Genomic DNA, 22,531 nt, shown 5'->3' on the forward strand with positions numbered 1-22,531 from the left:
CACACGACACACAACACACGCACACACGACACACACACACACACACACACACACACACAGGGTGCTCCAGTAACGCACTGAATGCAATGTACCGGGCAAGGTTACTCCTCGGTCAAGGACCAGGGTGAAGGTGAGTTCCACGGCAAAACAACAACACAACAACAACAACAACAAACATGTCCCCCCGGTCGGAGGGGATATGTTCTCATCACCGAAGGATGGGGGGGGGTTACGTAGGCGGTACGGAGGCGGCACCGTTGCCCCGGGCTACCTGAGTCAGGAGGATGGAAAATGAAGGACGAGGTGGTGGTGGGGGAGGAGGAAAGGGGTGACTCCTGGGCCAGGAAGCTGAAGGGGGGGGACAGGGGGATCTGGCCGTAGGAGCAGTAGTGCTGCCGGGGGGGGCGGGGGATTATGGAGTCTCTCATGGCCACCGAACCTTCGGGCCGGGGACGGGGGGAGGGGCATGGAGACACAGACGGGTGAGCAAGGCATCATGGGAAAACAACACAATTACAAATCTAGAACAGGTCGCAGGTATAATGTACGGAGCAATGCATCATGGGAATACGAGGCAGTAACACAACAAGGAAGAAGTCACAGGTATACAGAGCAATGCATCATGGCAAAACGAGACAATTACAATGAACAACAGGTCACAGGTATAATGTACTGAGCAATGCATCGAGGGAATGCGAGGCTATAACACAACAAGGAAGAGGTCACAGGTATGCTGAGCAATGCATCTTGGGAATATGAGGTAATATCACAACAAAGAACCGCCCACTGGTATACTGAGCGTAGAGTAAGGCGTGGGGATTTGCGTGTTCCTTGCGCTCACTCACCACTGATGCTCTTGCGCTTGGGGTGGATGGCCTGGTGGGGGGAGCTGGGCAGGTTCATGGAGTTGCTCAGCTTCTGGGGGTCCTGGTTGGCGGTGGTCCGGATGAACTCTATCGCCGACTGCAGCACCCGGAACTGGAGGGCCACGGCCATCTCTGCAGGGAAGCGTGTAAAAGGTACATTTATATTTACATTTGTAAATGTACATTTATGTATATTAACATTTAGGGCATTTAGCAGAGGCTTTTATCCAAAGCGACTTACAATAAATATGTTTTGTCAGAAGAAAGAGGAACAACAATATATCGCCGGGCCAGCAAGGAAGTGCACGGGAACAAGTGCCGCACACACACCGTTTCCCAAACAGTTTCCTGCTCTCTCTCACCCTCGTCTCGGGGGCCGATGCGTCGGAACACTTCAAAAGTTCCCCCCCTCATGGCAAGCAAGAAATGACTTGACGCAATTCGGTTTTCAACACCCGTGATACACGCCGACACGTTCCCCCAGATACGATCAGGTAAGCTTAACGTGACAACCCCTCCAGAGAGACAGAGCTCTTACCCTGCGTGCGGCGCATCTTGCTGGTCTGCATGAAGCCCAGCAGGCTGATGAGGTCCTCGATGATGCGGAAGTACTGGGAGCCGGAGGAGCTGCAGGAGTGGATGGTGACGGCCACCAGAAGCTGCTGGATGTCACACACCAGCAGTTTGTAGTCGTTGAGGGGGATCCTGGGGCGGGGTCAAAGGTCAGGGGGAGGTTAAGACGGGGGGGGGGGGGGTTCAGAGGGCGACTGACTTAGGGTTGGATCCCTGCGTGTGAAGGGGAAGACAGGTTGTACATTTAAGGCTGAATTATGCCACATTAGACAATTATAGCTAAGCTATAGGGGTTGGCTTAGCTCAGGAGGTAAAGCGGGTTGACTTGTAACCGGAAGGTTGCTAGTTAAGAGTGTCGAGGTGTCCCTGAGCAAGACCCCTCACCCTAACTACACCCGAAGATCTTTGCGTGGGAGACTCCGCCGTCGGTGTGTGAATTTGTGTATGAACTGTTGTAAGTTGACTTGGACAAAATCATCTGCCAAATGCCCTTAATGTAAATGTAATATGTAAATATCTTAGTACACAGGTAAAAGATAGGTTTGGTACTACTACAATTACTACCAATAGGCTGACGTCAAAGCCTCAAGCATTCAAGGGAAACCAAGTAATCAGTAGGAATATGCAAAAGGTAAAACATGTCACAGTGGCTCATCTGAAACACATCGTTGACACAGCTTTAATCAAAGCCTTTTCGAAGGCCCTAACGGACCTTGGCCCTGTTTAAACAAGATAAATATTTACCTTGTACAACCGCTTATGAATTTCAATTGTATCTCGACACAACAACGGTGTGTTGACACAAAAGGCCCACTGCGCTCACCACCACCACACACACAGGTTTCAGGTTTGTACCAGATCCCCGGTTTGCACAATCTCAGAGAACGGACGGAATGGAACCGAACGCAGTGTACCAGTTCACACTGGTTTGGATAAAGCCGCAAATCCTGTTTAATAATGGTCAAGGTCTAGGAGTTTTAGAATTGTAAGAAAAGAAGGAAAAGCATGTAGTCGTTTACGATACATTTGTATACGACGCCCGCTTGCTTTCTATTAGCTGACGACCGGTGTCTTATGAGTTCCTGCAAGAGATTCTTTCTAGATAACACCCTAATTCTTGTCCATGTAGATCGAACGTAGCGACCACTTCTAGCGGAAGGGTTGTACATGAGTCGCACGTCTCACGTACCACCCGTTCCCGCCTGTTTAAACAGAGGAAAACATCTCTTGTTGCGTCGCAATCGTTTTCAATGAGCCGATTTGCAGAGAGACTGAACACACACACACGGGCCCTGGAGCCTCCAGGGGGCAGGCGTACCCGCTCTCCATGCCGTTGAGGGTGGACAGCGTGTTGAAGAGCACGTAGAGGAGGCCGTGGTCCAGCAGGATGTCGGCCAGCTTGGGGCAGGCGTTGAGCAGCTGCAGCAGCATGCACAGCAGGTTGTGCAGCAGGGCGTTCTCGTACAGGGAGTTCTCGATCAGCCCCAGCATGGGGATGATGCAGCGCTTCCTGAAGGGGGAGATGCCCTCCATGTCCTCCAGGTCCAGGCTGGGGACAGACGACACAACACTATTAGTTCACAGAAAGGGTTAGGCGATGTCGCTGAACGTTCATATCTATCTTGATATACTGTATATATCGATGTAGATAGATATAGATATCTATCTATCTCTCAATCTATGGATACAGTATATAGTTATATAGATAGCCTTTTTTTTGTAGAATACAAAATTTGATTCTCTAAACTACTAGAATAGCTTAGAGAATGAATTATGACAGAAATGTATGCCTTATACTTAGATTTTCTGGTTTGTTCATGCTTTTTTCATTTTATGTTACCTCCATGTATAAACAAAGTCGATTCAAATGTAAAGAATATAATAAATGGGGGCAGGATCGTCAAACTTCGTCAAAATCGAGCAGTAAAATCCCAATCCGAAAGTTTCGGGAAACCAACTCCAACCTCTTAAAGTCTGCCTACAGCAGGCGGCCTCGAGCAAAGAGCTGATGAACGACGTCATGCATCTAGATCCAAACCGCCTGCTCAACAACCTAATCTCAACCCCCCTGATGAACCATCCCATCCGGTTGTTAGCGTGTGTGCCAGGGATGTCCTGATCCTGCTGTTTGCACTTCCGATCCGATACCGATATTTTAGCTTTTAGCATCGGCCGACACCGATACCGGCCGATCCAAGCATGTATTAAAGATTAAAGATATTTACTTATTTTGTTGTACTACTCATGTTGAAAAGGGTTTTACTCTTAAGAACAACTAGCCAACTTAATTAGGTTAGTTTGAATAATCCACAGTAGTTGGTAATGAGAAGCTGACCTATTCAGGGTTAAATAAACACAAAATAGACAAAATAATAAATAGTCAAATTACCACACACACACTGAATTGGCATCAGTGCTCTGTTCTTGAACAACAAGAGTGTAAACAATATTGTAAACAATATAACATTATATATAAAAGCAACACACACAAAACCTGAGTAGAAAATAGTCAAATATATATGGAGAATATGGAGTGAATATCAAATATCGGCAGCCGATCCGATCCAAATATCGGATCGGGACATCCCTAGTGTGTGCAGCGTGTGGCTCCGACTCACCCCTCCTCCAGGCTCACGGGCCGGCCGAACAGCATCTCCAGGAAGCACTCCAGCAGGCCCTGGCTGCCCTGGTGCAGGTACAGCTGGTTGGCCAGCAGGGAGAAGCCGTGGTTCTTCAGGAACTTCTCCTTCTGCTCCTTGGAGGCTCTGGTGAAGTACGCGTCCAGCAGCTGCAGATAGGGAAACAGTGGCTCAACGAGGGGGTAGAGAGACACACACACACACACACACACACACACACACACACACACACACACACACACACACACACACACACACACACACACACACACACACACACACACACACACACACACACACACACACACACACGCCTGGTGGAATCACTGAATTACTGCATTGATGAATGACTAAGTAGGATAAAAAGAGATTGCTTCATATTCTTTTTACCATTTAATATTTAGAGGTTTTTTATCCATGGTGACTTGCATTGGCTTCAGATGCACGCTATTAAGGAGCAGGTAGAGGTTCAAGACTCAAGGATACCTGACAGGACGGGACGGGGAGAAAAACCCAATATCACTCACATGGAGTAAGCGATATTAGGTTGGATCCTCCCCTCCCCATCACCTCCTGCCAAGACACCTCTAAAGACCATCCTCTCCACTGCCCTAACTCACCCCCTGCGTGTTAGTATCGCTGAGCACCAGATTCCTTCCACACCCTCTTCCCTTATCATGTTGCTTTCCTAATTTCCTGTCACAGCACTGGTCTAGCAGGCGATCGCTCCAGGGGATATCGTCCTGTTGGGAGCCTCCAGCTCCTCATCGTCATTAGTTTCGCTCTCTCTGCCTGCTCCCTTTGATAACACGCTTGTCAACAAAAGCCCCGACACGCAAAATACTTCACCTTTCAAGACAGAACGCGAAGGATATCAGAAACACTAGCGCGTCGCTCCTTGTCCGTCTCGATTTAATTAACGCATTCCCCGGCCCGATGTTTTGCCGTTTCGTTCATTCGCTCCAACTCGCCGAAGCCAGGGGGGCACACCGGCCTCGCGTCAGAGCTCAGTGTGGGGCTGGAGGGGGGCGTACCTTCATGACCCCCTGCTGGATGAGGGGAGAGGGGTGGTTGACCAGCACGATGAGCGCCTCGGGCTGGATCAGCTTGTCCATCACCTCCTCCAGCATGAGGTCGGGCAGCAGCAGGAGCAGCCCCCGCAGGAGGTCGTAGAGCCCGCAGCAGACCAGCACCAGGCAGTCCTCCGTGGTGGACCTGGTCGGCACACATACGGCACAGTTCAGGCAGGCGGGCGCGCACACACACACACACACACACACACAGCACAATTCACGCAGGCTTGCATGGACACACACACACACAACGCGTGCACACAAAGCACAACGTGCACAAAGAACAAAGCATCAGAATGCGCACACACACACACACACACACACACACACACACACACACACACACACACACACACACACACACACACACACACACACACACACACACACACACACACACACACACACACACACACGTAATACTTCTAAGATGTCGGTGAACACTCAACAACATGATAGATGAGATAATGGAGGGCAGGGCGATCTAGTAACACCCAACCACCCAAAGCCCCTCACAGGCTGTCACAGGTCAGATCAATCTCAGCTAAACATGAAGTGTATCCGGCTCTCACTGAGACGCTCGGTCCCAGAAAAGATTTACTTCCAGCAAATGACCTTTTTTTGCATTACTGGGGAAGCAACTAGACCTAAATGAAGCTAGCCTTTCACAACAGGCTGCCAGTGATTTCTACATACCAACTCGTGATAGGGCCGAGCCCTATCACGAGTCATACCGGGACATGACCCGGTTCCTCGACCAAACCCGCGCGAGACACGGAGCGAGACAACACTGCCCGGCATGGGCGTGGTCATGGGCGTGGCTCACCTGTCGTCCTCCTCCGACTTGCTGTGCATCCTCTCGTACCCGGGGGAGTAGGTGTAGCTCTCCCAGTCCTCGGGCAGCGAGCCGCGCTCGGCGGCCGCCCCGACGGTGCCGCCGCCGGGCCAGCGGCCCACGGCCAGCGAGCCGTTGACGGCGGCCGCGGCGGGGAAGGCCAGGCCCAGGCTGGCCAGGTTGCTGTGGCTCCGCTGGAAGGACTGGATGCCCTTCAGGCTGTCGGGCCGCCGTGGCGCCTCCTCGCCCCCTGGCGAGTCGAAGCGGTCCTCCGACTCGGCGCCGCCCACGCTGCCCTCCGCCAGGCTTTCCAGCTCCTCGTCGGGGTCCTCCACGCTGATGGAGGGCGGGCGGGGGGAGGGCGGGTTGGGGGAGGCGGCGCGCCCGTCCCCCCCGGACTCCCGCGACTCGCAGATGGTCTTGGCCGAGTCGCAGCTGCTGAGGAGCGCCTCGTCTCCGCCGCCGCCGCCGCCGCCGCCGCCGCCGCCGCCCCTCGTCAGGGTCTCCGTGCTGCCCAGAGCCCCCTGTGGGGGCGGGGCCTCGCCTCCAACCTCTCCAGGGGGGGGGGCGGGGCTAGGGGCTCTCCGGGGACTGGCGGCCGGGGAGGGGTGGGGGGACGGCGTCAGACTGGGGGGCCGCAGGAAGTGGTCGTCTGTGGAGGGCTCGGAGGAAGAGGCCGCCGGCTGGCCTGGAGACGAGGTCGCGAGGACGACGCAGACAGACAGACAGACAGACAGACAGACACCAGACGTCAGTACAATAGAGACTCCGGCTCCTTTAAAGGGAGCCAAGAGGGACAACTGAGGAGACTGATGACTCTGGTTAAGACCTAATCTGAGATCTCAAACAGAGGAAGGCATCATGTGCATGTGTGCTTGGAGTCATGCTTCACACACACACACACACACACACACACACACACACACACACACACACACACACACACACACACACACACACACACACACACACACACAGAGGGTAAACCATGGCCTACAATCCTCAAATGACACAGGGTGGTCTTTAAGGACACAGAGTCCTCCAGGGACTCAGTGCCCCCCTGGCAGAGGGGGATCCAGGACAAGTATCTAACGAAACTGATCTTCACAGAGAACTGCGACGGACGCTTTACCGAATCAATATTCTATTTATGTTTTAGTGTCATCAGCCTTTAAAAATAGTCTGGTTTGGACTTTTGTTCTTTTATTTTTAACTGCCGTTTGATATGCGTGAACGTTAGGACTGCTACTGTAATGACGATAAAGGAATAATTCTATTCTATTCCATCTCTTCTAAACTACAGATATAGTCCTCCTGGGCTCCTCCGGGGGTCTTCAGGGCCGTGGCGTCGGGCGGTGCGGTGGAGGGCCCTACCGTCTGGGTGGAGGTCCGGGAACACGGTGGGGGAGAGGGAGAAGACAGAGCTGCTGGCCGACTTCCCCCCGCTGTGGGAGTGTCTCAGGTACATGATGGACTGCACCTTCTCCCGGTACAGCTTCCCGTCTGAGGACACACACACACACACACATGGATAAGCACACAAGCGCACCCATATACAGAGACAGGCACGCATGAGCACGCACAAACACACCAAAACACACACGCGTATGCCCAAACACACGCACACACGCACACGCACCCAAAAACACACACAGAGACACACACAGTCACACACACATACATGGATAAGCACACCCGCGCACCCACATACAGAGACAGGCACACACGAGCACGCACAAACACACTAAAACAAACACACGTATGCCCAAACGCACGCACCCAAACACACACACAGAGACACACACAGTCTCACACACACACACACACACACACACACACACACACACACACACACACACACACACACAGTCTCACACACACACACACACACACACACACAGTCTCACACACACACACACACACACACACACACACACACACACACACACACAGTCTCACACACACACACACACACACACACACACACACACACACGCACACACACACACACACACACACACACACACAATAAAGCTATCAGAAATAAGTCTTATTGATATCTGGGATGGGGGGGGGGGGGGGTGTGATGACCTCACCGATGTGCAGGGAGAAGTAGAAGCTGGTGGGGGTGTGGCACACGTAGGTGTTGGTGGGCGGGTGCACGGCCAGCAGGAAGTTGTAGACCAGCTTGAGCAGGTCCAGGTCGGGGGGGGAGCCCAGCACCTCCTGGATGATCTTGACGAAGGAGAGGCACACCTCCTGGGGGATGGCGGTGAGGTACTGGTCCCGGTTCTCCTGGGAGAGGAGGAGCAGAACACACACACACACACACACACACACACACACACAGACACACACACACACACACAACGTCGTCACGTCGCTGTGGGTGACAGGAAACGGCGTGACTGGGCTCACCGCAGGGCGCCGGCTGAACGGCGAGCGCCTTATCAGAGGATACGGAGTGTGCAACGTGAGCACCCCTGTGAGCGTGGGATTACTATTGATTTAAACCCTTCTCGGTCTACAAGCTTGATAAAGAGAGAATAAACATGACAGTCCTGCCCGGGTGCTTATTATCAGTCATCTTTATTCATTGGAAATTATTATTATTAATGATGTGTTGATTATGTCATCTTCGCACGTCCTTAAGTAGTTAAGGACGATTATTAAAGAGAGCAGCAACAAAATAAAATTGAAATTGAGACACAGTCGTACAGTCTCCACCAGATAAAGGCTCATGATTTACTGGACATTGTCTCAACCTCAGTGTAAACATTGTACAATGAACTTCATTTCCCAGAGTGCATCTCACCTGTAGGACCTGGCAGGTGAGCAGGAAGCGGTGCACCACCTGCGCCTTGAGGAACTGTCGGATGTTGAAGACCTGCTGCGGGTGGTGCACCCGGATCAGGATCTCCAGGGCGGCTAGCAGGGTCTCCCACACGCCCGCCTGCACCCACACACACAGCACAAACCCCCGGGTCAGTCACAGCACAGACCCCCGGCGTCCACGGCGGCCACGCAATAATCAATATATTTACGATCAGTGCGTTCCTCCTTTGTTACTTTCGTGCTTTTACGTCAATCGGCATTGTGCCTGTATCTCATCAAGGGAATGATACACCCTGACCACAACAGAGCTCTGGTGGTGGCCTACCTCCGCCTTGGCCCAGATCTTCCAGTCCAGCAGGACCTCCGAGAGCAGCTGAATGTCCTGCACCACGGCGGCGGACTCGAGGTCCAGACGGAACTGCCCGTCCTCCCCCAGGGTGAGGACGGGCCCACTGCAGCAGCCATCCAGCAGGGTCTGAAACCAACGCACACGTCAACCACCGAGGGGGACGACCGCATGGAGACCCCCCCATTGGACCCCTGACCCTCCCTGGAAGGAGGGATCCCCCACTCCACGTTCCTCCTCGAGATGTCCTCCTCGCTAATTAAAGGTTGTATCAGCGATGCTAGGCCGGAACATAAACAATCACATTCATCTAATCTTACCTCACGAGCCGCTAGTTGCCAGCCCCATAAGCGGGCTGTCTCCGTGGGCGGCCTATGCCCCGAGATCGTGCATAAAAAAACAAATGGTGCTACCAACTTCTCAAAACCAAGGTAAATAGTATTCCAACTAATCACCGACAAGGGGTGGGTGTTTTGGGGTTTTGCGCTGCGTTAATGATCGTTTTTACTGGATCCACGAAACACGGAAGGGAGGGGCGAGCTGGCTCTGTTTGTTTGGGATCTCGCTTCAAATACCAACAGAAGTGTCACCCAACATCGATACAATCTTTAAGGGAGATTTTTTCCTGCCCTCTGGGGGGCTAAGGTCAGGGGGGTGTCATAAATATATGGCCCTATGAGACTGCACCTGTGATTGAGGGGTATACAAATACAATTGAATACATTGGGATTCCGCGGCTGTATCTCACTGTACCACGGACAGCTCGAACACATCACTGAAACAGATTAGAGTCCAGCGATGCTGCATCCGTTCCAGAAATAGACTCACTGACGTGTGTGTTGTAATGTTGCCTTAAATCTGTGACGAGGTCGGTGGGGAGTCGATACGGTCCCTGAGACAGCTCAGCGGAGACGTCATAACTCTGGGCAGAGCGGGGACTGGTTATGCCCCCCCCCCGAGCCAGCAGGTCAGTATTGATCAGGACAGCCTGCTAGTTAAAGTCCCTGGTAGGTCTGAGTTACGTCGGTGCTAAATCGTTGTCGTCTCCCCCCGTGTCCTTGGAAGTAATGTTACAGTCCAGTTGGTTGTTTATCCCTCTAGTAAACGGTGTTACACTCTTTATAAAAACAGACACGTTTTAGACATCTGCCGGAACCCTTCATACCTGAACCAGTGATCCAGCTGAAGCAATACTTAAAGTGCATGTCTAACAGAAATGTGATCACTTTATAAAAAGTTAAGATTTATACAGCATAAAATAACTGCAGTTGAAGTGCGTTTCTGCGTTACCAGCAATGATTTCTCGAGTCTTGCAGGGAATCTAGCATTTGTAGCCCTCTCTAACCCACAGAGGGCGCAGAGTGTGCAAGCAATGAGACCTACTTTCAACATGTGGTATCCAACGATGCACTTGGCTTTGATGAGGACCTGGTGGATCATGGAGTATCCGTGGCAACAGTCCATCTCGTGGATGCGGTGCTGGTTGTACTTGGCCAGCGAGAGCAGCACCTGCAACGCCAGGGCCTGGGTCTGCTCGCAGTCACTCAGCTCTACGGACTGCATGGACACACACACACACACACACACACACACACACACACACACACACACACACACACACACACACACACACACACACACACACACACACACACACACACACACACACACACACACAGGTTATATTTCCATAATTTGTGCCATTTTGTTTTGTGGTTAAAGTCATTTCCTCCGTATTGATAGTCACAATGTGTAACAGTTCCACTCGCTCTTAGCTCAAAATGACATGGACTTATCTGTAGTCAACAAGGATCCACATGCATTTCAATACTGATCAATAACACATCAATAACACCACGTCCTACAACTGACCATACCTCTCTTTATTTACAAGAATCTTAAAAATGAAGAGAAGAAAAAAACCCTCCCACTTACGCCACCCAGCCCGTCTTCAAACAGTGTCACAGCCAGGCAGAGTGGACAGAACACTGTAATGGAGCTTTATGTATTCTAACAGTCTCCCGCCTACTGACTGGGATGAGCTCCATCTCTCACACTGCGACTCCAACACGCCCCCCCTGCCCTGCGTGAGCCGCCGTACCTGGGCGAAGAGGAAGACAAAGGTAGCCGTGCCTCCGATCTTGTGCAGTACGTTCTGCAGGCCCTGGGGCTCGATGGGCAGCAGGGCTCGCAGCGCCGGGGCCTCCAGCGTGGAGCTCTGCACCTCCTTGGAGCTGAAGGGCCGCTGGGTGACGACCGTCTTGGCCTGGCCCTTCAGCCTGATGACCGGCTCGTAGATGGTGTACACCCGGGGACTGCTGGGAGTGTAAACCACCGCCAGGCTCTCCTGTATGAGGACACAAGACACACACGGCGAGTTGAGACGCGGTTAGGCCATGAAGGAGGGGGGGGGGGATGACGGATGGTACAGCTGGAGGGAGTCATAGCTGAAGAGCGATGAGCTGAGGCGAAGGGCTGACCGGAATGATGGAGTGTGTTTGGGAAAGAACCCGAAAAAGCCTTTCTCTCTAAATCCACCTTTTTTTGGAATACAGTGATATATAAAGAACAAATGGGCAATTAAATATTTAGTTTAAAATTAGAAAAGTACCGGAATGATGGAGCACTGTTTGGAAAAGGTTTCTATATCCACCTCGGCGGATTTTTCAAACCACCGTGAAACATAAAGAACAAATGGGAAAAAGGAATATCTGGTTTTAACTACTCACGACGAGTGTCGAGGTGTCCACGTCCTTGCTCTTCATCAGCAGCTCTCGGACGTGGTCGCACTTCAGGCCCTCCTGTGTCACGTACTTGGAGAAGGTCCCGCTGGGCTTGCCGTACTTGCAGGGCATGATGGAGGTGAGGTCGGGCCCGCTGGCGTACAGGTAGAAGGCCTCTTCAGAGCCGATCCTCGAACCTGGAGAACGGTATGACAAAGTACGCGTTATTGCTTTAACCGATATGCTGAAAACTATTATCACCCTCAAAGCCTGAGTTGTTAGTACTTATCTGCGGTAATATCTCAGATAAGTTCTTCTGTATTCTATTAAGATACCAATACAAAAATCGAACTGATAAACAGATGTATTTGAAACAATATTATTTATGTAATAGCACAAGTGAAACTAACGCACATTTAAAAAAAGTGCACCTACGGTGCAACAGGAGCCCTGTTTGCCACCAGGGTGTACAAAGGAGTGAGCATGAAATACATTTCTTAAGAGGATCAGAGCAGATGGGGCTTCGGAGGTATTTACACACATCGCCCTGAGAGGGGGATTACAAGGGAGGGTGGATTAGACCCCCCACCCACCAGCAACCCCCCCCACCCCCCCCACCCCCAGGGAACAGTGCAGAGACTAGAGACTCCCACCCCGGCTGAGACAACCCCTCCCCAGGGGACCTGCTTATCCTCCACCCCCCCCCCCAACGCACCGTTGAAGAGCAGCACGGTGCCCAGGTTCCAGCGGACCCCCTGCCGGAGCGACTCCTCCGAGGACAGCAGGCTGTGGCCCAGCATGCAGAAGGTCTTGTTGCTGTCTGAGGACAGGCTGGACTTCCTGGGGAGCGTGTAGTCCAGGGACACGTCCGACTTCCTGCAGGCAGCAGGAGGAGTTCACAAGGGCGCGTTCAGGTCGCTTTGATTCGTTTTGTGTGCGTCAAACGAGCGTTTTTGTTACATTGCTGCTTGCGACGTGTGTTCAGTGTGTGTTCACGCTTGAAACGACTTCTTACTTAGTTTGATTAGAAAAAAGTTCAGGAATGGATATAATCAGGATCAGGGTACAATACAAACCAATACAAATACAAAGTAGTGCTAAGGAAAACAAAAATAGATGCTAAAATAGATGCTAAAGTAAAGACCATCAGAATCAACAGGACAAACAGCATTAACACGGGTAATAATAATGGATGTTTGGCAGTGTGCTGTTAGTATGTGCAGAGAGCGTCTCCTCACCGGATCCCACACACCCAGACCACCATGCGGCCCTGGATGTTCTTCTTGCCCTCCGGCTGCTGGCTGTACGTCAGACCCAGGTGCTGCCAGCGGCCCGGGACCAACAGGCCCGGCCCCGACTCCGCCTGGGCCAACAGCCCGGCCTTGATCTCGTCGTTGGGGTCGATGCAGATCCTGGGGGGACCGGGGTTATGGGTTGGGTTTTAGGATCAAGAATGCATTGAGAGCCAACACCGTTGAAGCCATTGGAAGAGGCTTAGGCCCAATCCCATTTCTACCCCTTACCCTTCCCCCTTGTTTTGAAGGGGTAAGGGGAAGGGGTAAGGGGTAGAAATGGGATTGGGCCTCTAAGGCCCAATGTTTTGAAGGGTAAAAAACGTTCTACCCCTTACACCTTCCCCATAACCCTTCAAAACAAGGGGGAGGGATAAGGGGAAGGGGTAGAAATGGGATTGGGCCTTAATTTCTGTGTTACGAGTCACATTGTGAAATACACTATGGAAGTGAAAGGATCAAACTCAGCCACCCAAGTATTAAACACATTCTGGTGAGGTCTGAACAGACACTGTGGCTACCTCTAATGCAAGCCATTCATCATCATCATCATCATCTTGGTGATAAGTTCAGTTCAGCCTCGGTTTCGACTTCCATTTAAAAGGGGTGATATTATGCCACCAGGTGTGAGTGTGATCAACCGTTACAATGCCTTTGCAAATCTGCCTTTTCCTGTGTGACGTCACAAGTGGGAATGTCCAACTAGATGTGTGACGGAGAGCTAAGCAACATTTGCTACAGTCCAATGGGATGGCTGGTGGACTGATCCATCAAGCATACATCTAGGTGGACACGGCCACTAGTGATGTCACTAAAACACAGGAAACGGCAGATTATTAACGGCTTATAATGGCTAATCCTACTCACACCAGCCGGCACAATATCACCCCTTTAAAACACACACTTCTGGCCATGTTCCTGTATTCATTGCAGTCTTCAGTCAACATATGTTACAGACAGGAGCCCGATCCCCAGAAGATACCGGGCGCTCACCTGAACGTCAGCGACCCCGTGCAGAAGTCCGCCCACACCTGAAGCATCAGGGCCTTGGAGCCCATGGACAGAACGTGGACCAGGCCCTCGTCCAGCGCTCTCTGGCCCGCCGGAGAGCTGCCGCGGTGGGCCTCGGGCGCCGGGGCCTTCCCCGCCTCAGCTAGGTGGTGGTTAAGAGGAAGAAGCCGTCAAAACCGACGCAAAAACAAAAAGACAAAAGGCAAAGACGCATCCCTTGCGGGAATTCAGTGAAATGCGATCTCACAGCGGTTCCACCGTTTGTCTCACCTTTGCCCTTCTCCTCCGCCTCCGCCTCCGTCAGCCTGAGCCACATGGAGGCGCTGAAGCCACTGGCCATGTGGGGCCAGCAGTTCTGCCCCACCAGGGGCAGGTGGAGGGGGGCGGCGTGCCAGGGGGAGGAGCGCACGTGGCCGGTCCTGGGCTCGGCGTCGCCGTCTCTGCGGGGAGACAGCTTGCCCTTCCAGAGCAGCCCCACGCCCTTGCCCCCCCCCCCGCCGGCGCTGCCGTTCTGCCGGGGGCCCGGGGAGGCCCCCGCGGTGGTGGGGGCCCCCAGGACGATGGGGAAGGAGAGGAAGTGAAGGGGCTCCAGGTCCATGTTGGCCTCCACGATCTGCAGGATTCCCTTCAGTAAGATGTCCTGGGGGAGGGAAGTGGTAGTGCAGGGAGATTGAGTACAATTCCCAAAAATATATAGACATATTTTAGAAAAAAAAACATATATAAAAAATACATATATAAAAAAATGAATAATGAATATCATCAATAAGGCATTTACCAGTTGATTGACGATTAGAATATCATGTTTTGGTCTCATGCACACGCGGCATGAGTGTGTGAGTGAGTGTGTACGTGGCTGTGCGCGCGTGCGAGCGGGTGCAGCAAGCATGCCCAGTGACTTCTGGGGCCTCATTAGCAGACCACCGTCACAATGCAGAAGGACCCTCTAATAGAAGCTCGGATGTCATGTCATAACTCACGCCACGGCGGGCATAAACCTCACAGCACTTTTCTTGGTAAAACCCTCACACTGTTTCCTACAGTCCATCGTCACGGACAACAACTACTAACAAAGAAGAGCGTTGGGGATAAACACAGGAGTTCACAATGTGGACCTTTTAGTCATAAAGGCCAGTTTCACTTTCCAGTTAACAGGTGGCAGTCACCCGCTACATCACACTGGCTGTTGGTACATGGGTGATAATTGGGAATGGATTTGGTGGAGTCCCAGAGGGCGAGGGTGTTGATGACTGGGCTGCAACAAGCCAGGGAGAATGCCGCACGCATCGTACATATACATCCACGCCTGGAACCACAGACTAAACCCAAGGAACGGGTTAACCTAGCAATTGTTAGTGCTTGGCACTTTGTTCTGCGAATATCCTTACTGTAATGACAGCAACATGCTGTGGTTTCTCTTTGTTCCTACAATTGTACTTATCGAAGTCGCTTTGGATAAAAGCGTCTGCTAAATGCCCTGAATGTAAATGTAAATGTATTTAAAAAAATAGTTTGAAAAAATAATAATGGTGTGAAAAAAGTAAAATGGTGTCTTTTGTAAATGATCAACGTGACGAGGCTTGAGACTTACAATGGGAGCGGTCTTCTCCAGGAAGAGGCGTATGAGCAGGGCCAGCTCGTCGGCTGTAATGCGCTGGCTCACCATGGCAACCAACAGCTCCACCAGCACAACCTGGCAATCTGGATAAAGACATAAAGAGAAGATTACAGACATCGCGTCGCTTAAACGCTACAGCGAGACGGCCAACAAAACCACAGGGGCGCAGCCACGCCGGCAACATGGAGACCCCCGGGTTGAGGTGAAGTGCCGTGTTCCAGGGAGTCAAAAATAACACGCATCTTTTGAAGAGGAACGAAAATGTGAATGATAAAAAGTGTATAAAATAATGGCGGTTGAAATAGTAAATTGTGAATAATGCAAGAATATTGGAGAGGGAATTCAAAAATGTTTAACTACAATTAAAACTACGATAAACACCAGTGCCAACCACAGCGACAAACCTTTGTAGGAGGGATCCGTTTGGGTGAGGACCTTGTGGAAGCCAGTCAGAATGGTCTTGACTCCCTTCTGTAAGGGAGCGGAAACACAAGAGAGAGTCAGAGAACAGGATGGCCTAGAGATGGAGAACAGCAGCAAAACATAGAGAGGGGGAGAGGGAGGAGGAGGAGGGGAGGGAGGAGGAGGAGGAGAAGGAGAGGGAGGAGAGGATGGAGGAGGAGGAGGAGGAGGAGGAGGAGGAGGAGGAGAAGGAGAGGGAGGAGAGGATGGAGGAGAGTGTGGAGAGGGAGGAGGAGGAGGAGGAGGAGAGGGAGGAGGAGGAGCAGAGTGAGGAGAGGAAGGAGGAGGAGAGGGAGGAGGAGAGTGAGGAGAGGAAGGAGGAGGGGAGGGAGGAGGAGGAGGAGGATTAAGGAGGACGAGGAAGGAGAAAGAAAAGGAGATGGAACAGAGAGAGAGGAAGAGACATAGAAGCAGGGACAGAGAGAGAGAGACAGAGAGAAAGACAGAGACAGAGAGACAGAGACAGAGACAGAGACAGAGACAGAGACAGAGACAGAGACAGAGAGAGAGAGAGAGAGAGAGAGAGAGAGACGTATACAGAGAGAGGCATACAGAGTAAGTGACAGAGTGAGAGCGACAGACAGAGACAGACAGAGTGAGACAGACAGACAGACAGACAGGCAGACAGACAGAGGGGGCGTCCCGTGTCCGGACCTGGTCGTAGAGCAGCGTGGCGTTGTGGCGGTTGGCGTGCACGGTGTCCAGCAGGCTGTGGAACACGTGTCCCAGGACCTCCAGGTCTGGGGCCCCCGCCGCCAGCAGCTGCAGCTCCATGCTGCAGATCTCAGGGAACAGCAGCGCGCCCCGGCCCAGCCCGGGCCCCGGGGCCTCCGCCAGCCCGCGGAGAGCCCCCTCGCGCACCGCCGCCGACTCCGCCTCTGCTCCTGGGTGGTGGGGATAAAATACAGTAAACTACTGTAATGTGCTCAGTGGTACCTGGATCAAACAAGCCTCAAAGCACGCACACTTTCACGCACGTTGAGTACGCACACACTTACAGACACACACACTCATAGTGCACGGGAGGCACAGAGTTACTTAAAGAGCTGCATCTATTCAGGGACATGCCCGCGCTTAATGCAGTCCTACTCCAGACCTTCATCTTGTTGGAGGCAGCTCATAAAAGTGAATGATTGGGAGCCTTTAGAGCGGCAGCATGGGAGCCACCCCTTCCCCGTACACACACACGACCTGTCTCCCTGCCCCCCGTCCCCCCCGTCCCCCCCCCCACCCGTCCTCCCTATGCTGTGATTTACAGCAGAGCAGGGCAACCTCTCTGAGACTCCCACCATCCCTCCCCTTATAATTAATCTCTCTCTCTCGGCTTTCAGTAAATCAGTAAATACGTACAACTAAGAAATGTTCTTCAAATTGCCAACATTCATCTGCACTTGTTATTCTGGGGGACGGACCATATCCGAGAAAGCTTTACGAGTTGTACGCAGTAGTATCAGTTGATTCGATTCGCTCCGAGACAAACTGATTGATCATCAGACTGATCGAGTTCTGATACTACATTTATTTTAGGAAGAAATAAGTAATGCGTAAGCAAACCCAGAAAGACGAGAAATCAAATCTATCTTCCACTCATCCCACACAATAAAAAGGGAGAGAAATGAGAAAGCTATGTATTATTCAGCTGTTTCTGAGGCAGAGCGCACCAACAGAATGCACACGCTACCAAAAAGCAGCCCGCATTTTAATCAATCCCCGCTGAACTCCAATAGGAGCCAAGGAAATAATACTTTCAAATGAGAACCACCCGAATGGCAGGTGGTGTGTGTGTGTGTGTGTGTCTGTGTGTGTGTCTGTGTGTGTGTCTGTGTGTGCGCGCGTGCGTGCGTGCGTGCGTGCGTGTGTGTGCGTGTGTGTGTGTGAGTGAGACCCTGCAGGCAGTAGAGCTGAGTGACCGTGAGTGTGTGCGTGCCTGTGTGTGTGTGTGTGTGTGTGTGTCGCACGCGCAGAATACTACACTAAGTCACAAGACTCGGCTCATGAGGGGAACTTGGCTTACATCACGGAGAGGCGAACACAATGACTACATTCTGGAGGGATGAAAATGCAAAAATTACGGATTACGGGAAACTATTTTGTTTCGCTCGACATGAGATGTACATAGTCATTCCCAGGTTAGACTTAGAGTCGAGTTGTCTGTCTTAACCCCAAAATCCCATTCCTATTTAGTTTGAGGCAGAGAGCCAGGGTCAGGGGTACAGTTGGGTTATTTCGACGGTTGGCAGAGATGCACGCTCGTCTTTCCCCCGGGTCAATCCCTCGCTGTCGGAGGTTTCGATAAACACGGGACCTCTCAATCCGTCACCGCCAGACAGCCCAAGAGTAGCCTTCGAGTAAACCGTGGGTGGATATGAGTGAGTACAACCATGCAGTGACACTATATTTCCAGTCTAGGCTAAAAACAGTCCCGGGGAAGTCAGAGAAACCGAGGCAGAAAATGAGACGTTACAGTCAGACTGGCAGCTCAACAGCAACAGCATCAACCCACAGTTCCCAGACCGTACGAGTTCCCAGGGATCTGAACGTCGCTTGATCCGTTCAAGCTGACGCTAAGTCTGCCTGTAACAGAAGAGCCTCCCTCAATTCATTAGCATTATTCAGTGTAACTGAACAAGACACCGCGTGTGTGCATGTGCTTATGGGTATGTATATGTGTGTGTCTCTCTATCTGTGTGTGTGCGTTTCTCTATCCGTGTGTGCGTTTCTCTATCCGTGTGTGTGTCTCTATTTCTGTGTGTCTCTCTATTTCTCTGTGTGTGTGTGTGTGTGTGTGTGTGTGTGTGTGTGTGTGTGTGTGTGTGTGTGTGTGTGTGTGTGTGTGTGTGTGTGTGTGTGTGTGTGTGTGTGTGTGTGTGTGTGTGTGTGTGTGTGCGCGCGTGTGCAGCAGCCATAAGAGGGACTACCTTCTTCCTGTTTGGCCATGTCGTCAGGGTTACTCTCGCTGTCGGCGTCGTAGCCCTCCTCTTCCTCCCCCGCCGCCTTGCCGCCGTGGCAGCCCTGCGCCTCCTCTACCTCCTCACACAGGTCCCCCGCTGGGGCCACACTCTCCACCGGCACCTGCAGCTTCTGGAGGCGGACAGCAGACAGAGAGACAGAGAGAGAGACAGAGAAGGAGAGAGGGATAGAGAGATAGAGAGACAGAGAGAGAGAGAGACACAGAGAGACAGAGAGAGAGAGGGACAGTGAGAGAGAGAGACAGAGAGAGAGAGAGAGAGGGAAGGAGCAAGTGTGAGAGAAGGGTGGGGGTGAAATGCAAGGAGCATGAGAGAGAGACAGAGAGAGAAATAGCGAGAGAGAAAAAAGGGAGGGGGAGAGAGAGAAACAACGGGATGGTGACGACCAAGGAAGAAACCCAAGTACATACTCCTGGACAAATCTAGAATACACAATCTTTCCCTGTTGGATCAACAGTTTATTCAACAGTCATCTTACCCCATTGTTCTCCGAATAAATCAGACATGTGCTAGCTTAGAGTAGACTATCTTTGATGAATAAACGGTGGAAACTTGATCCCGAACGAGCTCTGAGCCTAACAAGGAGCGCCAATTCAACTCCAAGCGCAGAGTCGGAATGACCGGTCGAAAGAAAGTGCAAGATTTCTGGTCATCAGACCGATATCAGCTGACTTGCAAGGAGCTCGAACAAGCCAGTTCCTTGCTGTGTCATCGAGGTCCACAGACACACACACACACACACACACACACACACACACACACACACACACACACACACACACACACACACACACACACACACACACACACACACACACACACACACACACACACACACACACACAGATTATTTTACATTTTAAAAGAGTAAATATCCCATTGCAAGAAATTACCTTTCACAAAGTTTTCAGTCTACAACATGGCTCCAGGAGCAGTTTAAAGTATTATGCAGAGCTAAGGCACGCTTTATACAAAAGCTAAGCATCCATGAAGCTTGTGAATCTATTACGCAAGACGCTTAATATGCCAATGTCGAACAAGGTTCAGCCAGACCAGCATTTTTGAGAATTGAAATAAAACGGCACTTGAAGAAGTGGGACAAACCATAACTACTGCACCATTACTTACCATTACTACTAATTTCAATAATATCTCCAAACTCAAGGAACCTGGGTTCCACTCCCTTAAACCATGAAACCCTGTCTGAAAACGAGTGGCACCTATGAATTTTGAAAGTAGAACATCTAAAGGAGGTTCTAAACGGTTCTAAAACAGGAGAACTCGACGCCAGACTCTAACGCTGAAGGAACCAGTTAGGAACCAGTTGTCAGGAGGCAGCGCTGTTCAAACACCTCGAGGCCATCAGCCCACACGCCGATTGTTTGTCTCCGTCTCCTGTCATTGGCCCCGCCTTCTTCACTAAGCCTCGTGTTCACGTCCACGGACGGCCCTCGTGCAAGCTAGCATGATGAGGTAACATCCCGGGGGGTTCATGCGAACAAATAATCAAACAATTTCCTGATAACGAACAATCTGCCCAGGTGAGCTGTGGCTCAGGAGGTTGGGCAGGGTTGGCTGGTAACCGAAAGGTTGCTAGTTCGAATCCCCGGCTCTGCCTAGCTAGAGTGTTGAGGTGTCCCTGAGCAAGACGCCTCACCCTGACTGCTCCCGACGAGCTGGCTGTCGCGCTGCACGGTGGACACCTCCGTCGGTGAGTGAATGTGTGCATGAATGGGTGAATATTGTAAAGCCCTTTGAGTGGCCACTGTGCTATATAGATGCAGTCCATTTACCAATATGGGGTACTGTAAACACAGGCAGACCATGGCGCTCCTGTGTAAGCTAATCCCCATCACGGTTGTGTGAGCATCTTATCACGCAACATGTGGTATTTCAAAGATTGTGTTATTTGATTACAACCGTCCGGTTATAACTGTGTGTGTGTGTGCGCCGTTTGGACGCAAAGGACCATCCACAGACCCAATTAATGTGTACGTGGAGTGGAACATCTTCCGCCCTGAGAACAGCAAAATCTACTTAAGCAGACCTAATTAGGGCGTCCGCTGAATGGAAAAATAAAGTTTAATCTTATTAACGTGGGCGGTGATGGTGCAAAGTACACGTCGTTCACGTGCACCGTCCCGAGAGTTGTTCCGATACCGATGCCAGTATCGGAAATTACTTTCGGCGAGTACGCAAGTCTTTGTGCCGATCCGATACTATCTCATGACCCTTCACAAAGAACGTCTCAAACATGCACGGTGTGATGCTGCGTTCGTTAAAGGTTGGAGGTGGAAGGTCGGAATGGGAAACGCGTCATCGCTGACCTACGGGCATTGTCAGAAGAACATCAATGCTCACACTTAACAAGAATACAAATGTATTATTATAATTATGATCTAGTTCTGAAAAATGATTATAATATTTTAATACTCAAAGATATTGTGAGAGTGAACTGACTCTACATCGCTGTCATCGTAAGAGAACCCTTCTATAAGAACAAGTGCTATTAGTAGTTACAATGCTAGATGCTGTATCGGTATACACTCGGTATCGGCGGTATATCATTTCAGGAAACGGTTTTGGGAAGGAAAAAATGGCACCAGAAAATCTCTAATCCTGAGGCCAACCATCGCAGTGGCGGACTCAGGGGGGGGGGGGGGGGGCAAAGCTACCACCCCCCCCCCCCCCCCCCCCCCCCCCCCGTGCCTCCATGGTTGAAAAAGTGCCCTCAAGAGTGGCGATTACGAGAGAAAGTACCTTATTGGCTGCCCTTTACATGTGAAAAAAATGAATGGGTGCCCTCTGGTGCCCCTTCATACAATAAATTATGACGATGTGCCCTCTAGAGCAAGAATGTGCCCTTTTTATTTTTTCGCCCCTGCCATTCAAACACTCAGAGTCCGCCACTGATCCCTCGGGTCAGCCCCGGGTGGTAGGGGCGGCTGGGTCCCCAGGGAAGGCTCACCCTGTCTGGTTTCTCCTCGGGGCCGTCGGGGCAGGAGGACACCCGGGCCAGCGCCACCCGCAGCAGGGAGTCGAACAGGGGCACGGCCAGGTCGGAGTTCACCACGCCGGAGCGCGAGAGCTGGTCCCTCACCTCGCACAGCGTCTCTTCCACCGACTGGAGCTGTGGAGGGGGGAGGATGGAAAAAACGGTTCTATTCAAAGTTTGAAACTGAAAGTCGTTAACAACTGTATTATGATTTGGGCTATGGTATCAGAGTCAATGCAATCATAGTATCATCGTTCACAACATTAGGTATAGGGCTTGTGCATCAGAATGCGT

The 22,531-nt window shown here is 51.5% G+C and overlaps 1 protein-coding gene across 1 annotated transcript in view; it reads right to left on the minus strand.

The window, feature by feature from the left end:
- Positions 1-22,531, minus strand: part of lyst (lysosomal trafficking regulator) — a 64,208-nt gene that overhangs the window by 20,517 nt on the left and 21,160 nt on the right. The window contains exons 7-28 of the mRNA XM_056608963.1: positions 22,211-22,372; positions 19,192-19,354; positions 16,928-17,157; positions 16,216-16,282; positions 15,785-15,894; positions 14,464-14,833; positions 14,176-14,335; positions 13,129-13,302; positions 12,606-12,766; positions 11,897-12,087; positions 11,269-11,514; positions 10,551-10,724; positions 9,147-9,296; positions 8,802-8,939; positions 8,083-8,281; positions 7,361-7,489; positions 5,978-6,674; positions 5,113-5,293; positions 4,058-4,227; positions 2,758-2,988; positions 1,405-1,571; positions 846-998 (exon numbers count right to left, since the gene is read on the minus strand). Of these exons, the coding sequence (XP_056464938.1) occupies positions 846-998; positions 1,405-1,571; positions 2,758-2,988; positions 4,058-4,227; positions 5,113-5,293; positions 5,978-6,674; positions 7,361-7,489; positions 8,083-8,281; positions 8,802-8,939; positions 9,147-9,296; positions 10,551-10,724; positions 11,269-11,514; positions 11,897-12,087; positions 12,606-12,766; positions 13,129-13,302; positions 14,176-14,335; positions 14,464-14,833; positions 15,785-15,894; positions 16,216-16,282; positions 16,928-17,157; positions 19,192-19,354; positions 22,211-22,372 (4,423 nt within the window). The remainder of the gene's footprint in view (positions 1-845; positions 999-1,404; positions 1,572-2,757; positions 2,989-4,057; positions 4,228-5,112; positions 5,294-5,977; positions 6,675-7,360; positions 7,490-8,082; positions 8,282-8,801; positions 8,940-9,146; positions 9,297-10,550; positions 10,725-11,268; positions 11,515-11,896; positions 12,088-12,605; positions 12,767-13,128; positions 13,303-14,175; positions 14,336-14,463; positions 14,834-15,784; positions 15,895-16,215; positions 16,283-16,927; positions 17,158-19,191; positions 19,355-22,210; positions 22,373-22,531) is intronic.

The sequence above is a fragment of the Gadus chalcogrammus genome, chromosome 15, assembly GCF_026213295.1.
Source record: "Gadus chalcogrammus isolate NIFS_2021 chromosome 15, NIFS_Gcha_1.0, whole genome shotgun sequence".
Lineage (NCBI taxonomy): Eukaryota > Metazoa > Chordata > Actinopteri > Gadiformes > Gadidae > Gadus > Gadus chalcogrammus.